The sequence below is a fragment of the Archocentrus centrarchus genome, chromosome 10, assembly GCF_007364275.1.
Source record: "Archocentrus centrarchus isolate MPI-CPG fArcCen1 chromosome 10, fArcCen1, whole genome shotgun sequence".
NCBI lineage: Eukaryota > Metazoa > Chordata > Actinopteri > Cichliformes > Cichlidae > Archocentrus > Archocentrus centrarchus.
The window spans coordinates 740,801-758,543 of NC_044355.1; the positions used below are offsets into that span (position 1 = coordinate 740,801).

The window sequence follows — 17,743 nt, forward strand, 5'->3', positions numbered from 1 at the left end:
TCAGAAAAGCCTGGAGCGCCCCCCTCAGGCTGACTGTGATATCCCGACGTTACAAACAGGCCGGCTTGATAAAAATCTTTAGTTTGTGTCATTTTTCAGAAGATTTCTGGACTCAGTAACTGGAGGATGATTCTGGTGGTTTGTTTCACAGCCTCATGAAGCACTTTGATACGTCAGAGCTTCAGCGACACTTTAGTGTGACCCACACACAGCTGCAGACTCACTAGAGCACAGACGTGGATTAACCCTTCAACTTTGAACCTGTCGCCAGCGACAGAACGTACTTCAGAAGTGCCGCCGTTCGTGGTAATAAACCTATGTTGGATGCAAAGCACAGTTTCTCAGCTTTCAGAAACTGTTTGAATTTTTCCGACAGGCCAAACGGTCACGTAATTACGGTAATTCAAAGTACGTTTGATCTGACGTCTCAGCGGTGATTCGCTCCGTGTTGACCAGCTGTTCGTGGCAGGTGAGGGCAGGTAACGGGTGCTTCTGTTAGCAGGAAATATTTCCCAACATATGCAGCATTTCCTGCAGTGACCAGAACTTCAAAATAAAATCGGTATATAAGGTGGGATTTTATTAAAAGTATATTTTCAGTTGTATAGAAATATTAGAAAAGAGAACATGAGTGAAGATTTCTTCCCACGTTTGCACGGTCGTCTTCTTCTTTCTGCTGCTCCCTTTAGCAGATCATCTGCCTCCGTGTCCCAGCATCCTCCGCTGTCACACCAGCCCTCTGCATGTTCATCCATGAACTGAGGTCTTCTCTCCTCCTTTCCTGTCAGCAGCTCTCTCCGAGCTCTCACCTCCACATCCTGCCTTTCCTTCGCTCCCTCGCTGCCTCCTAACACGCCTTCCCGCTCTGCTCTGTTCCTCTGCCTTTGCCCAGCAGCAGCACAGTTTCCACCTGCACCCTGCTGGTCACCGGCACCCGACCCCCACCGATCTGATATTTATTCTGCCCAGTTTATCCGGGGTTGGGACTGGCACTAGGAGTGCATGAATGAGGCTCTGAATCTGATTTAGCAGGAGTTTAAACATGAATTTTGTAGGTCTGAGTTTGAAATCGCTGCATTTAATCAGCAGAGGAGGAAACATAAATGTGATACTCAGATGTTTCAGGACGTGTTGGAGGCTTTTTATTTTAAACTCTTTGAGGAGAACAGAAGCACAGTTTGTTGGTTTGCACACGAGGAAATGACAGCAGTGACGTCCCAACGTCATGCAGGGATAACTCTTCGTGACTAAAAGAAGGAAAATGTTGCAGTTACGCCAAATTTCTCCAGTTCCACAATTTCCCAAAATCCTTTTCAGAGAAGCAGTGAGTCAGGATTTGTGCTCATGTTGGTCTCAGGCTGGTCAGAGATGAAGACTTGTGTGATCAGTAGGTGCAGTTCATATACACCACTTTCAGTTTCACACTTTGACCTCACAGCTCGCAGTACTTTGATTTATTCTCACGGCTGGAAAAATGTGAGCTCCAAACTGAAGCGGGCTGGTCCGGCCTGCAGTAGCGTGTTTTTGCCACTGTGTGGCGCCCTGTGCCTGTGGACTGAGCCCTCCTGACTGCAGCTGCTGCTGAACTCACTGGTGAATTCATGTTTTTAGCAGCAGTGTTACAGAACAAAGTGCCATCTGTGTTTCATGCACCACAGATTATCCTGTTTATTATGAGAGCGCAGAATTAATAAAGTCATTAAAGTGAAAAATCAAACGCAGGTAAAAGTGTGTTTATCTTTGAGCCTTAGAAGTCCGTCTGGAAGGTTAAAAGGAGATTTAAATGTGTATCTTTGTGCTCGCATGGATGCATCCTGCTCTTTCAAACATTGTTCTTGAAGGTCCTGGGTGGCCTTGAAGAACCCGCCTGGCAGCGGCTCTTAAACCAGGTCCCCATGAGATCCTCCAGGATGGTTTGAAGACAGATGAAGGGTACTCGATGGGGGACTCTGGGGTTCCACGGTGACTTGGAAGCAGTTCCAGGAGGTCCGTAGAGGAGGCTTTAAGTGTTTTTACTGGGTTCCAGGGCATTTGGAGAAGCTCCTGGGAGGTTGGAATAACCAAGGTGGATCCAAAGGGAGGTTCAATGAGCTGTGTGAGGTGCAGGTTCGATGCCAGAGCGGTTATGGTTTTTCTAGTGGATTCTCATAACTAAAGTTCTGGTCATTTTAAGGGATTCTGGAAGATCTGGGAAACAGGTCCTGGTTAAAAGTATTAAAGTGTTCTTTAAATGCTTAAATAATACTTAAGATCCATGAGTTCTGAACATTTTAGGAGAATCCAGAGTACTCAGTGACCTTTCAGAAAGAAGCTCCACACTCTTCCATGAAAGTTAGAAAAATTCCAGCAATCATGTTTTCCAGTAAGTTTTCTTGCAGATACGCTGAAATTCCAGGTTTTCCTGTGGCGATTGTTTGGGTCATTGTGCCAGTTTTCAGATGCTTTGGTGATTATTAAAGTTTTTCAGGGGATCTGGATCATTTTAGGAGATTTTGGGGTTTTGAAGGGGCTCGTGTTTAACAGAAAACTGTTTTCATGCTCCAGGACATGCTGGAATTCAGGGGCAGTTCATTGGATGTTTTTTGAGGAAGTTCTGTGAGGAACATTTTGGTGCTTTTTAAAGATTTGGTGGTGGCGTGTGGGAGCCAGGAGGTATTAGAGTATTTATAGGTTCCCGTGGATTTGTGAGACGGCTGAAGAAACTTTTGGAGAATTGAAGTCGTTGTTTGAGGCGTTTCTGTGAGGCTGCAGCTGACGGGCTGTCATCAGCAGGAGCTCTTATCTTATCTGCTTTCATGATTCTCAGCTTTTCCAGCCGGGTGTCCATGCTGCAGTTGCAGGTGGGCGAGGTGTACCTGACGCAGCTTTAAAGGGTCTTGGGGGGGTTATTAGCATCATATTTAAGGTTCACAGATTAATTGAATAGATCTCAGATTTGAGGGTTTCATTTATATCTAACAAATATCACAGAATCAAAAACACCATCAAAATAAAAGAAACTTACACTAAATACAATATTCTGAAAATCTCCCATAACCTGTGAAATTATTCTCAGTGTAGCTGTTGGAAAAATATAAATTCATTTATTACAGCGCGAATTTCATAAATAAGTCTGATTATATTTATTTTAAGGTTTTTACTTAAAGCACATAATTACAGGCTCCGTATTAAAACAATAAAATCATATTTATAATGAATGTTTTCACGAGCCTGTTACCGTGTGGTTTCTAATCCGGCCGTCTTCATCCTCCTCCTCTTCATCGCCAACATGTTTGCAGCGTCTCATTGACTTTTTCTCTCGCTGCACAGAAATCTTTTTCCAGGCTTTCCAGACGTTTCTGTTTCCCTGGAGGGAGGCAGCGGGCTAAAGGAGGATAAATATTTAATCAGGCTGCTCTGGAGTTTTTGCTTAATTAGAGGAATTCTGCTCCTGCCACGAAAACCAACAGCAATGACTGCTGGAGATGTCAAATAACCCCAAACATCAAGAGGAGAACTGAGGAAAATGATAATGATGATAATAATAATGGTAATAATAATATTATTATTACCATTATTATTATTATTTATTATTATTAATAATAAAGGTAATAATAATGATAAATACCATAGTGGTGGCAGGTCTTGGAGGTGTTTCACTGACTTTGAAATGAAACACACATTTTAAAGCAGTGTGAAATAAAACACATCCACTAAAACACAGCTTATTAGCGGCTTTCCCTCCTGGTGTGTGTGTGTGTGTGTGTGTGTGTGTGTGTGTGTGTGTGTGTGTGTGTGTGTGTGTGTGTGTGTGTGTGTGTGAGAGAGAGAGAGAGAGAGATAGAGGGCCATATGTCCGCGCGTAAAAAAGCGCAAATTGGTGCCAAAACGCGCGCTGCCCGTGTCAGTCAGCCTGAACGCGGGATGACAGAAGAGATTATTCCGCATGAAACCGGTTAATCCTCCGGAATCCGGAGGAGTCTGTGAGGCTGGAGGGGCTGAATACAGATCGGTGTGTCTGATGAAGTTCAGTATTACGGTCTCGTACCCGCACCGGTAAAATGCGGAGCGCGCGCCGGGGCCTGTGGCGGAAACGGAGGGTTTGGATGAAGGGGAGATCCAGCCTGCAGCCCGCCGGCCTCGGCGGCTCGTTTAACGGGCGTTTGAGGGGGAAGAAGCGGCGTTAGTGTCGCTGGAGTGACAGACGCAGGTACCGGGATGAGTTGTGAGTCCCTCCTGAGCGCTGTCACGTGCCGGTGTGCGTGTGTGAAACTCTCCTTCGTGTTTTGTTTTTACGCTTCAAACTTCATTTTTTACAGCGCGCGCGGCCCAACACGCGGAAACCCTTATTTGGCGCGCGCTTTGAAAAACCATGACGTAACGCGAGGTTTTAGCCAATGAGCTGCCAGAGGTGCGACCAGGATACAAATGAGCTGCCCTTATTTGGTGGTGTCCCCGCCCCCTCCTGCTCCACGCCGGTCCCCCGGGAGCTCCAGAGCCCCGGACCCCGGGAGAAGGAGCTCTCCGCCGGGACAGAGGAGCCATAAAGAGCCGGGGAGGGAGGGGATGAGATTTCTCGCTGCCCAATCCCCCTTTTCCCCCGGGAGCCGCAGCCTTCCACGGTCCGTCCCTCCCTCTTGTTTGCTAATCATTTCATTTTACTCCTTTTTGAAGCGCTGGCTTGTTTTTTTATCCCACTTTTCATTTTTCCACAATCCGCGGCTGCTCGCCTCCCTCTGATCCCCGGCTCTCTCCGCTCCGTTCTCCCGGCGTCAGGCTCTCCGGATCCCGGCTGATTCTCCTGCGCGTCTTTCTCCCTCTGTCTCCCTCCTCTGAGATGCTCTCCCTGCTCTCCGCTCCTCTCTCCGCCCTCTTTTAACTTCACAGAGACGCTGGTTTAAAGCCCGGACTGCTGCGAGCCGGGGCTGGGATCTAAAACAACCCCGGAGAAACCCAGAGGGATCCCGGGCTCTTCTCTGGATCAGGACCCGCTACTTTGGGGAAGCTCGTTCGTGTGTCCCCCACCCCTCCTCCTCCCCTCCTTCTCCTCTTTCTCCACCTTAATCCAGGTGGTCCTTTGGTTTTTTTGAGTGGCTGGTACAGGGAGGATTATTCTTCTTCTTCTTTCGTGTTTCTGGTGAAGACAAAGCTCCCAGAAGGACACTTTGATGTTCTCCATCCAGGACAGCCTCCCCCGGGGGGCCCTAACCATGAAGGAGGAGCCGCTCCCCACCGGCATGACCCCGGTCCGTTCCTGGATGCAGGGCGCAGGGATTTTGGACGCCAACACAGCGGCCCAGAGGTAAAAATATCACAAAGTCACGCAGGCAGCCGATCAGTGTCACAGTTAGAAAGGTGACAGTTTGCATCCTCCAGGATCTGAAAAGCGTCACGCATGGAGAGCGAAAGAAAAATGCAAAGTTAAAACCAGTTGAGCCTCATGTCTGCAGAAAGAGTTCGAGTAGAGCCGCAGCTTCACTTTATTTCAGCACAAATCAAAGACCGAAGCAGCGCACCGGCTGCACGCGCTCCTCTGCAGGTTTTATCTGAAAAGTTTCAGACGAAACAGAAAAATTCAAAGTTTCAGTGACATTCAGCAGCAGCTCGTTCACTCCCGTCATCGGTCAAACGGTGACTTTGGTTCAAACGCGGGAAGCAAATAATAATCAGAATAAAAGGAAAAACAAAGAATAACGCAATAACATCTCTGCGTTCCTCGATAATTTAAAGCAGCGTCAGCGCCGGGCTGCAGCGTCCTCTCTCCGCCTCCCTTCGGCTCTCCGGCGGCTTCAGCTCCACCAGCTGCCCGCTGCGAGCGGAGCATCGCGCAGAAGCGATCCCCGCTCCACAAACCAAAACCTCAGCTTGAAATAATGTTTAGGCCTCCCGCGCCGCGGCTCCGCTTTATTTAAACAAATGTGACGCGCGGTTTGGTGCCGCGGCGGGCGCGCAGAGAGCGCGGGGAGGCGGCGGGAGCAGCGCGGAGCGGCCGCCGCTGCGCGCCTCTCCTCCCCGGGATGCTCGGAGAATAATCAGAGGCAGGAAAAATAATCCCAATAAATGAAATCAGGGAGAATTTCTGCTCAGAAACTCCGATTCTAAGGAGACGGAAAATACGCGAATTTCAGCGATATTTAATTCATGGGCCAAACGGAGCAAATCAAACCAAAAGAAAGTGGGTCACAGGTTAAAGCCGGAGCTGCGCGGCCTTTCAGGAGAAACGCGCTCCATGTTTGACCTCCCAGAGTAAAAACACCGTGAAACAGGCGGTTTTTTAAATTTTTAAATTTTCCAGTTAAATTAATTTCAAACTGCAGAATAAACAAACGGCCTCAATTTTATAGTAAAAACACGCGTTCAGCTTTCAGTAAAAAAATATATATTAATGCTTTATTTATAAAGAGAGGTTTTACGTTTAGTTTTTTCTGTAGAAACTCCGAAACTTTATTTTTATTTTGGATGAAAGATTAAAACGTTAAAAATGAGCGTTTACGCGTCTCTCCGGGTGAAATCTGAGACTGATCCATGCGGGCTTTCCAGCCGCTGCTCCAGCTTCAAATCCATCAGCGCTCCGAAGGAGCTCCACAGAGGAGAGAAGCTGCGCCCAAAAAGCGCATCCATCACCCGAAAACACCGCGCGTGGGCCGGCGTGGGTTTTCCTCCAAACTTTCAAATTTCTCCTCCTCCGTTTCTTCCGGGCTGAGTCGGTCTGAGGGCTCCTGCAGAACTTTGCAGCACCTGCTTCCGTTAATATTTCAGTGAAGCTGCATTTTTATTTGTGCAAATTTGGCTCCTAAAATCTTTTTGCGTTCTGCAGCTAAAAACACAAAACAGGGTGTGTGAAAATGAACCAGCACACACACATCACACACTAAACTTTTAGTAATAATATCATTTTCTCAAGTCATCAGAAAAATCAGTAAAAATTAAAATATGCAGCTACAGTAAAATTAGTCTCAAACTCCCAAAAATTCAGTTTAGCATTGGAAATTATGAATAAAATAATCAGATTTAGCTGAAGCTGAACATTTCTGCTGTTTTGCTTTAAAATAATAAATAAAGACGTGTGATTTGGGTTGTGCAGGTTTCCTTTGGCTCATCTGCACAATTAAAACATTTTGTGCATCTAATTTCAGTCAGAAATAAACTTGTATATGCAGATATTTTTTTTTCAGGTCAAAAATACAGATTTAAAAATTTGGATAAAATTATTATTTTTTTTGTTGTTAAATTAAAATGCAGCTGGTTAAACCTGAGCTGCAGAGGACGAAGATCTCGCCCCTTAATCATCCACAGATATCAGATTTAAACATTCGACCAAGAAATAAAAATAAAATAAATGCTGCTGCAGACGAGCTCTGTTTGAACTCCCAGCAGCAGATTTTTAAACTGAAATCGGATCAGCTGGATCCGGTTTTCTGGCTGAACTGAATGTAAACGAAGCGACTCTTCCAGCGCTCGGAGCTTTAGAAACGTCCTCAGCAGCGCCGCGGTGTTGCTGCTTTCATAACTGGATTCGGTGTTTTTGTTCCTGAGCAGGTGAATCTGAATTCGTGGAGTCAGGTTTGAGTGAGTCGCTTCTCTTTGCTCAGATGATCATTTAACCTTCCAAAGATCCACTAACCGATCAGTTTAACCTTTGACTGGCAGCACTTCAGCTTTAATCTGACAGAGCAGCTCGTCCTGCTGCAGCCGCTCTGGGCTCACAGAACAGGACAAATGCAGGAAATGGTTTATACCGAGGAGATCTTACTGAGTGTGTTTGTGCTGCTTTAAAGGAACTCTGACCATGAAACAGCAGTCAGATGCTCTCAGTCATGGACGGTGGAGGAAAGTTCCCGCATTACTGTGAACACAGTAATAACTCTGTGGACAATGTTTAAATGTCATTTAGAAAAAGCTCCTCACAGGGAGAGTCGAGCAGCTTAAGTCTGCAGGAAAACAGGAGGGTGAAACCTCGGAGGGATCCTCTTCCAGGACGGACAGATGGACAAAGAGTCGAATTACAATCAGAGGAGCAGAGCAGCGAGCGCACCACACCTGAAACGATTCACAGCATTTAACACGGTTTGTTTAAGGCGGCTCATCCTGATGACAGAGGTTCGATTTACTGCAGTGAACGTGAAGAGCGGGACGGGCGGCTGCAGGCAGCTCCTCAGCCTCAAACCTGTTGGAGCAGAAAGTGAACACAGAGCAGCTCAGAGTGGCAGCAATAAAACATTAAAATGATGATCTTACTGTGATTTCCCTCCATAAAAATCATCACTAATTGTCCATCATACGTGCACGCGTAAAGCTGCACACGCTCGAAGGACAAAGACGTCACGGAGCTGAAACGTCTCGAGCTTCAGCAGCTCGAGACGTTTCTGCTGCTTCTGAGTGACAGAAAGCAGAGCCGGTGCACCGCAGCCTGCAGCAGGCGCAGCACACGGGAAGGCTCGAGCACGAGAGGCTGCAGACAGGAAAAATGCTCCTCACAGCACAGAGAAATCACCTTCATCCCTGTCAGAAAGTCTGAGCACTGAAACCGGTTTCTTTATGAGACACGGATTAAAAACACTGTCATTCTGCAAATACACTGAAGCACCTTTGGGACATAAATCTGATAAAAACCCTCAAATCTGCTTCAAAATCCACAAAGACGTTAAACCGAGTTTGTTGAATTCATCCTGCCAGCGTGGCCGTGTCCTCACTCATTAACAAACCTTTCCTGCACCTTTAAACCCCAAAACATCAGAGTTTTATCATAAAATCATTGAAGGAGCTTCTTTATGTGGTCATCATGTGTCACATGAACTAAACGGCACCTTTGGGCTGTAAATATGATTAAAAACACGAATCTGTCTATAAATCTCACACAGACTCTGTTAAATTTAAATCTGAAATCTGAGTGTCTTTAATTTGAATTTAATCAGGAGCTTCTTCGGGTATCAGAGTCCCGCAGGCTGCAAAAACTACAGCAACAGGTGAGAAGGTGGCCGGACGCTGCGCGGGCTCGTCGTCGGCCCTCGGCGTGACTCTGCCGACTTCGTCGAGCGGTGAAAGTTTTTCTGTATATTTACGGTATCAGGATTCAGTTCAACAAATTCAAAACCAAATGAGGTCAAGTTTAATTTTGCTCTCAGATTTAAAGGGATTTCTGTTTTTGTCTACTGAGCAGGTTTATATTGTTGTGAACGTTTGCGTGGCCTGGAAAAGCTTTGGGGCGTTTTTGGGTGTGTTGTGTTAATAAAAGCGAGTTGTTTGACGGCAGCGCGGACGCCAGCGGTGTCGCAGGGTTCGAACCCTCCTGCCTGCTTCCTCTGAGGTGGGCTGCAGCTGCAGGTGGGAGGTCAGTGAAGCCTTTTTAGACCACAGGTTCAAAGCTGGCCTCCATTAAGCTCAAACCTCAAGGGAACAAATAAGTAGCTCACGTTAAGGGTTGAACAGCAGCACTTCGGAGGGAACAAAGCTGGTGACGAGTGTTTAACGTGCTTATTTTGGAGTAAATTAAAGGCACCTCGTTGCATTTATATGTGCATGTATTTAGAGCTGGTTGAAGCTCCAGGTTTAAGCACATAAAGCAGGTGTTAAATGGATCATTGGACCAATTCAGTGAAGTCAGGTTCTCTCCGTGGAGTCTCAGTCGCTCCTGTTTATGTTGCATTCACAGGATTTAAGCCTCCGTCAGAAAGACGAAACTCTGAAGGTCAAAAAGAAAACGAGCAGTTTGTGTTCGACTGAAGCCGAGAGCAGAAACGTGTTTGAGCGCAGCTGCGAGTCTCTGATTTATTTGGTCTTTGTGGAGACGTCAGCTCCTCGTGTCCTCAGACATGAACTCGGTGATATTTCTGTGGGTTAAACTTCACGTGGAAACAGACGTGAGCAGCGAGGTCGAAGAACATGCTTTATGTCTTTAAACACAAATATTCATGTTACATTTAAAGCAGTCGTGGAGCTCATCAGTGAAACCTTTAAGGGCTGCTGTGTTTTTAATGATGTGTTCATATGTCACATTCATTTATTTATTGAGTTCAGATGATTGTGAAGTTCTGCAGGACTGAAATAAATCTGATGATCAAACATTCAAAGTTTAAAGACAAAGAAGAAAAACAGGTCGTTCCAAAGCTGTGGAGCGAATACTTAAAGGAAGTGATGTAAAAACACGATAAAATCGAGCTGACGGGGACAGAGAGCAGTCCCAGCCACGGAAACAACACGACTCCTGCAGGCGAGTTTGGAGCTTTCTCTGAAGTGATGCAGTTTAGGAGCTGGAAATGATCTGAGAAGGGTCAGAGGTCAGCTGGAAGTTTACCCAGTTTATAGATAAAAATATACTAGTGCTGTTTTCCATGCAGAGTTACTGAAGCAGGCGTCTCATCAGTGAGCAGCTTCTCTCCGGCACAGACCGGCCGACTCGAAACAAAGATGGCCGACTTTATTTCACGCACAAAAACGACTTCATCCACGAGCTGTTTCAGGGAACGCGTTTAAATTTGACTGAACACAAACTGCCAAAATCTTCTGTATGAGCCTCATGCAGTGAATAAATACGTGGCACACTGTAATCAGATTACAGTGGCTTTCATTAAATAAGGAAACGCTGCAAACTCATGAAGAGCTCTTCTTCTGCTGCGGGAAAAACGGTTTGGAGTCGAGATGGAAGGAAAACGATTTCTCAGTGCGATCGGACCCTGAGGACGCGTCACGTGATACGCCGCTCCGCTCTGTGTGTTTATCGTGTGATTGGACGTGATGTCAGCACGTCACCAGCAGCACCCCCACCGCTCCAGACAGCATCGCTCAGCAGAATTCCCAGCAGAAACCGCAGTTTGAGTCCCGGTATTGATCGCTTATTACCAACTGATCAGGCAGCAGTCACGGCTCTCTCCTCAGATTCAGTTGCTGACCTTTGACCTTTTGAAAGTTCCTGCGATTAATGTATATCGCTTCGATTTAAAGGTTCAGGCGATCGGTTCATGTTGGGGTCAAACGTTCCTCTGAAACGTTCCTCTGAAACGTTCTCCGTGAGAGGAACGTGATGGGAACTAAAAACCGTCGCAGGCCGACTGCAGTGTTTTCGTTCTTCTCGTAAAGTCGTCGAGAAGGTCAGAGGTCGCTGCTCAAACTGTGAAACTGCAGACATCGATCAATTATTCAATCGGCTCCTGATCACCAAATAGCTGGTGTGTGTGTGGGTGTGTGTGTGTGTGTGTGTGTGTGTGAGTGAGTGTGTGTGCGTGTACATGGGTGTGTGTGTGTGTGTGAGTGAGTGCGTGTGAGTGCCTGTGTGTGTGAGTGCCTGTGTGTGTGAGTGCGTGTACATGGGTGTGCGTGTGTGTGTGAGTGTGTGTGCGTGTACATGGGTGTGCGTGTGTGTGTGGGTGTGTGTGTGAGTGTGTGTGTGTGAGTGCGTGTGAGTGCCTGTGTGTGTGAGTGTGTGTACATGGGTGTGCGTGTGTGTGTTGGTGTGTGTGTGTGTGTGTTGGGGGGGGGGGGGGCAGGTACTTAGGTGAGTGTGTGTGTGTGTGGGGGGGGTAGGTTAGGCCTCCTTTTACTTCAGGTACTGAAAGTGTATGTTGACCCTAAACCTCGTGTATTCCTTCCTGTTTCCTCGGCCGGCTTTTACGCTGCGTTTACTTCTGCTCAGACTTCCTCCTTCTCTGTGCTCCTGTCTTAGAAACAGCCCTGTGAACAGGTGATGAACAGGTGTGTGTTAGTTATAGTCTGTGTGCCCCCTTCTTTGGGAGGCTATCCCAAAGGTGGGGGCACGGCCTGGACAGGTGACCAGTCTGTGGGGGGGCCGATGTATGTTCATCTGCACCAAACTAATATTTTGTGCGTTTCCGTTACAGAGGAGCGTGTAATTAATCGCTGTGATCAGCCACCTGCGCTGCTTTCTGTTGCTCTTTATCGTTTGCGATGATGTTTTGTGGCTGTGCTGAAAAAGCTCGTCACAGTTCAACAATCTGAAACTGTAAACTCAGCTCATAATGTCTGAGGAACCTCTCAGCAGGAACCTCCGTTATCTGGAAGATGACGTTTCAGCTGCTTCTTCTTAAACTTCGGGAAGTTTCCGGGTGTTTCCTTCGTGAATGAGCGACTTTTAAACCAAAAATAACCGACGGTCGTTTCTAGAAGCTGTAAATCTGTGTAAGTGTGACTCCATCACGTGTAGCGATGAGGTGGAGATTTTTCTCAGTGTTGGCAGGTGTGTGTTATAACCTGTGTGTGTGCTGAAGCTTCGGGTGATCAAATTTCCCTCGACCCTCCCCGACACCTCAGCAGAGCAGAAAACGGGAAGAAAAAGAGCGAGCGGAGTGAGTGATCCCGTCCTCCACGCCCCGTCTTTGTCCTCTGGGGTTATCAGAGGGGTGAATAAACGTCGACGTGGGGATTCCCCTCTTTGGCATCATTCGTCATCGGTTCAATCACGGAGCGTTTGGCGTTCTGCTCGGCGGTCCCCCGCGGCGGGCGGATTGAGACGAGTCTGTGGAGTCTGTCAGTGATGGATTCTCGCGCTGAGAGACTCTTTTATCAGAGAGTCGTAACTCTCAGCGGCGGCTACGGATGATGAAGAGGTCAGCCGAGGCCTCTGCTCGCTCACCTTCCTCTTTGTAACGTTTTACTCTTTGAGTCTGTTGAGGAAAAAATGCACTTCCTCCTCCTCCTCCTCACTTAAGCTCTCCTGAGCACCAGCTTAAAAAGCAGCCGCTGCTGTCTGTAAATCCTGCCCATCACGTTGTCCTCCTGGAAGTGCGGTGGTGTAAATAAACGCCGCTGCTTGAGCTCTTTTTGTCTCCTCGCGGCCTCTGCTGACTGTCAGCCGCCACGGGCCGCTCGGCTAATCGCAGGCAGTGAGAAAGACAGGAAAAAAAGCTGCAAACAATTAACCCAAGAGGAGCAGGTGACCAGGCTAATGGGCTCTGCCTGTGTGTGTGTGTGTGTGTGTGTGTGTGTGTGAGACAGGGTAAAAGATGTGTTTGGGAGGAAACAGCTGACTTCAGGAAACGTGCAGCTGTGTTAGCTCGGCTCATCCATCCTGAGCAGAGGAGAGCTAAAATATAAAAACATCACAAAAAGACGTTTCTCTTCATATCCAAATAAACCCGAAGCCAAACTGAACTGCTGGAAGCGGCTTCGTGACCACAGAAACTCAGATTTACAGAGCCCTGAAGGTACCGCGCAGACCAGAGTCCATGAATAAATGAAAATAAAAAAGTTTGACAGAATAATAGAACAAATATTTCTCGAAGAGGCTCGGACTTTAACCGCTTCTTTCCTCCAGAGGACCTGAAGGAAAGGTTCATCGCGGGCCCAGAGGGCAGTTTCAGGCTGTCCTGAGGATGAAGCAGACTAAAATAAAGCAACGTTTGGACCATTAAAAGTTCTGATTTTCAGACCAAAGCGGACCTTAAACAAATATCTGCCCATCTCATAGGTAACTCTATCTGAGCGTCATAACTCCTCTGATGGGCGGTGAGTACCTGACCCTGCCACCTCCATCTGATTCTGAAGCTCCTCTTCAACTTCCAGATGTATCCGAACCTGCACAGTTCCAGGCTATCAAATTCAGATTTACTCTCCCCGAGATAAAAGCTGCCATTTCAAATGTGTATTCTCCATCTCAGAAATCAGCAATTTAGTATTTTCCTTATTTAAAAACTGGAACCCTGAACGCACCAGACTGAACACCTGATGACAAACTCGAGTTTTGTTGGAATCGGTTTCTTTTGGAGTAAAAGTTTAACGTTTTTGACCCTGTTTGCTTTCCATACTTGCGTGTATTAAACTGGAACAATTGCACCAGATCAGCTGTTTCACACTCTGTGTGTTTGTGCGCAAATATAGTTTTTTCATTGTTTGTTAAATGAAAAGCAGCGTTAACTCGTAGTAATCAGATTACACAGTGTGTCTTCTGTCCGGTCTCTCTCACCTCACCCCCACCTTTCATCCTGTTAAAAAGGAGTTTTTCCTTCGGGGGGGGTCGCTGTGACTGTTGGCTTTTCTTATTGTGGGGTCTTTCCAACATAAAGCGACTGTTGTGATTTGGAGCTATAGCAATAAAATGGTGTTGAATTAAATCTTAACCCTGAGCGTGCAGCACCGGCTGTATTAACAGGATAATAAATGTAAAATAGAATAATAGAGAATAATTAAACTCTAAATAAAACTAAAATGCATTTTAAAGAGTCAGGTGATGGTTTTATCCACCAAACTGCATTTAAAACGCAGCTGTTTTACTCGTTCGTGTAACACTGTGTAAGGATGTTGCAGATGTTAACGATGTCGACCGGTTTTAATCCTGTTTGTGAGTTTTTTTAGTCGAAGCTGAAGCTGCAGAACAAACAGCTGCAGGTCGGAGTTTGACGTCCGTGAAACCTCGTCTGCTTTTACACTTAGATGCATTTTCACACCACTCAGAATGCACTAATTAGCACACATACTCCTCTCACACACACACACACACACACACACACACACACACACACACACACACACACACACTTGGTCAGAAGTGTGTGTCTGAGTGTGTGCAGAAGCCCCTCAGCTTAAAGACTAATTTGTTGGTAATTGCAGCATGACAGAAGCAGCCATTCCAGCATCGAGCCACCGTTTCCCCGAGCCAGTCACCCTAATTAGGAATGACACACACTATTAAGGTGCATAAATGGAAATCAGTCAGCGGGTGTTTCCTCCCTGACGGCGCCCGCCACCGCCGTCGAACCCACAGCCGACTGCCGCTGCACCAAAAACCACCCACGGCACATTTCCCATGGCGTCATCGCACTAAAACCGGGGGGAATAGAGAAAGTGGAGATCCTGCAGCAACATAGTGTGCAGCAAATACACCTTTGTGTAGTCTGATTACGTTGAAATTAACATTACTCTGTGTAAAGTATGAAAACAAGGTGTGTAGCCGATGAAGAACGATGGATGTAAAACAGATGATTTTTACCATGTGGCGGTTCAAAGGAGTCAGACTAATTGAGCTTCATTTTCAGGTCGTTATCAGCAGCATTGTTTGTTTTCTCTGCATTTCGATTATGCGATGTTAAATCCTGAAGCTCGAATCCATCAATATCTTTCCAAAGTCAAAAACTCCCATTTCGCACATGTGCCTCGACTCAAGGTGATTTCTTTTAGTGTGCTTTTACTGTACGCTCGCCGTGCAGAGAGCCGAAGAGTCACTCGTACACTGTCTGGACTTTCAGACAGCTCGTATCGGGGGGCTCCAGCAGATGGGCTGAAATTGTATTTAGTGTGTCCAGACTGCATGTTATAGACAGTCTTACAACTTGGGTAACATTAGACCAACACAAAACTTGCAGATGCATGTATTCCAATTATTCAATCATGCAAATTATGGGAATTTCCTGGGATAAACGGGAAAACAGGAGGCAGCCTGGAGATGGTTTTAAAATGCAAGAGAAACACAGGAAGTATGTGAGTGCTGGCAGGTCTGCAGATTTCTGTTTTATGAATTGAAAAAAATCAAAGCTTCACGCAGCTTCAGGCTTTATGTGGTTACTTTCCTCGGAGGTGTAAAACAGCTGATCTAATTCTAAATATAAAGTTAAAATCATTCACAGTGTGCTCACCACGATATCATTTTAGTTATCAGACTGACTGAAAATCGGTTCCTTTCAGGCTTAAAGATCTGTGACCGTCCGGTTCCAGTTGACCTGTTTTGACACTGTTGGCTTTCCATACATACGTGTATTAAATTGTAATAATTAAACCTGATCAGAGGATTAACCCTGATCTCAGTGCAGAACTCGCGTCACTCTGATGCCTTCAAACCACACGCGCTCAGACGACCTGCTGGCTGTGTTCTCGCCGTGATTCAGCCTCAACTCATTAGTTCATATTACACGGCTAATAAGAGCTAACCAAACAGGTGTGTGTGTCTGTGTGTGTGAGAGAAACACAACACACACAGGTCTGATTGGGTAAATGTATTCGTGGGTAATTGTGCAGCCTGCATAAATCAACACACACACACACACACACACCAGTATACAGGAACAATATGTGCATATTTTAACAGGCCAGACTCAATATCCATAGCAATTAGAGAGAGGACCTGATGTGTGTGTGTGTGTGTGTGTGTGTGTGTGTGTGTGTGTGTGTGTGTGTGTGTGTGTGTGTTTCTGCTAATTACATTCATTGTGGCGGTTGCACAGGATGCGATTCCTGTACGTTCACCACTAACGTGCTGAAGGAACCAAACAGTGTGTTTTCTGACCTCTGACCTCTGCAGGGACACTTCGCCTGCCCGTCAGAGGAGCGCCGTGTGGCGGGTCGGCGTCCGTCCCCTCCTGCTGTTTAACAGCGGATCGTGGTCCGGGTGAAAGCAGAACCCGTGACATGAAAACGAGATCATCAGGACAAAATAATGTTGGCAGAGGAGATCCTCCACCTCCTCACTGCTATTCCCACGGCCGTAACATCCACAGGCTCCCTTCTAGATGATATGTTTTTGGATTTATGACCCTGTCCTCTGGTTCCCATCAGCCTCAGCTGCACTCAGCGTTTACCTTTAATTAGCTAACGTGCTAAACTGAAGGTATTAGCCTGGTGGAGATCGTAGATTTCGCTGCGAGCTGCAGTTTAGATTCAGCGTCCTGTCAGTGTGAGAGCTGACAAAAATTACAGCAGTGTGTGTGTGTGTGTGTGTGTGTGTGTGTGTGTGTGTGTGTGTGTGTGTGTGTGTGTGCGCGCGTCCTGTCAGTGTGTGTTTTCTCAGAGTTTGTTTCCCACTGAATCAGATTTAAACATCCACCGTTTATTTGATTAACATCCTGGCAGCCAGACAGACTGTGTGTGCACATGTGTGTGTGCGTGTGTGTGCTGTATGGCTCATTAGGCCAGTGTGTGTGTGTGTGTGTGTGTGTGTGTATTTATATGAAAGTGTGTGAGGCAGCAGGCCACGCTGGTTAAAGACTCAAACAGCGGTCACACTCCATCTCCTGTTTGATTAATGTCATGGTGTGTGTGTGTGTGTGTGTGTGTGTGTGTGTGTGTGTGTGTGTGTGATTTCTTCTCTGTCCTGTGGCTGACTCACAGCACCCGGTCTGATCGTTGCTCTGTTTAAACAAATACTCAGAAACACAAAGAGCTCAAAAACAAAGAGTCAGAAAGACAAACATTTAATACAAAAACACACAAAATGCTCCTGAACAGTGCACAACAATTTAGCAGAATGCAGAAAATAACCATACAGAAAAATAAAACTGATACAAAAATCTGCAGAGTGCCAAGAATTTGAAACACACAAATAAAGACAACAAACTGAAGACAGCTGCTGATTCTAGCACATTTGAACCTGAGTAAGTGTGTGTGTGTGTGTGTGTGTGTGTGTGTGTGCTGCAACATTAGGTGCTAATATTCCTCACGGTGGCAGCACAGTTTGTATCTGTGGATTTGTTTCCTTATTTCCTGTCACAGATCTCTGCTCATATTAAACAGACTAAACCGTTTCACTCAGAGGGGAAGTCCCTAATATGGTCGTCTCAGGCACAGAAGCCCCGCCCCATGTTCAGACCTTCTGTTTATGAGGAGCTGAAAAATGAAGCAATGCAGGTATTAGCAGGTATCTGTGCCCGAGTGATGCCCCCATACAGTCTATGGATGCAGCTGGTTAGCTTAATTTATACCTTCACGGTGGTCCAAACATCAGCTCCGAGGCTTTAAAACGAACTCTGCTGCATCAGAGTCCAGTACCTGATTAATAAGGATGATGCTGAAGTGAGTTCAGGATGTAAAATAATTACCTGTGAAT

At 46.4% G+C, this 17,743-nt stretch overlaps 1 protein-coding gene across 3 annotated transcripts in view; it reads left to right on the forward strand.

Moving 5' to 3' along the window:
- The first annotated feature begins 4,607 nt into the window (after window positions 1-4,607).
- LOC115786703 (transcription factor COE3) overlaps window positions 4,608-17,743 on the forward strand; it is a 157,294-nt gene continuing 144,158 nt past the window's right edge. For 2 of the 3 annotated variants that reach the window (XM_030739058.1, XM_030739059.1), the window contains exon 1: window positions 4,608-5,281. In XM_030739058.1, the coding sequence (XP_030594918.1) occupies window positions 5,148-5,281 (134 nt within the window). In that variant the 5' untranslated portion in view covers window positions 4,608-5,147. The remainder of the gene's footprint in view (window positions 5,282-17,743) is intronic. The other variant, XM_030739060.1, reaches the window with a different exon arrangement.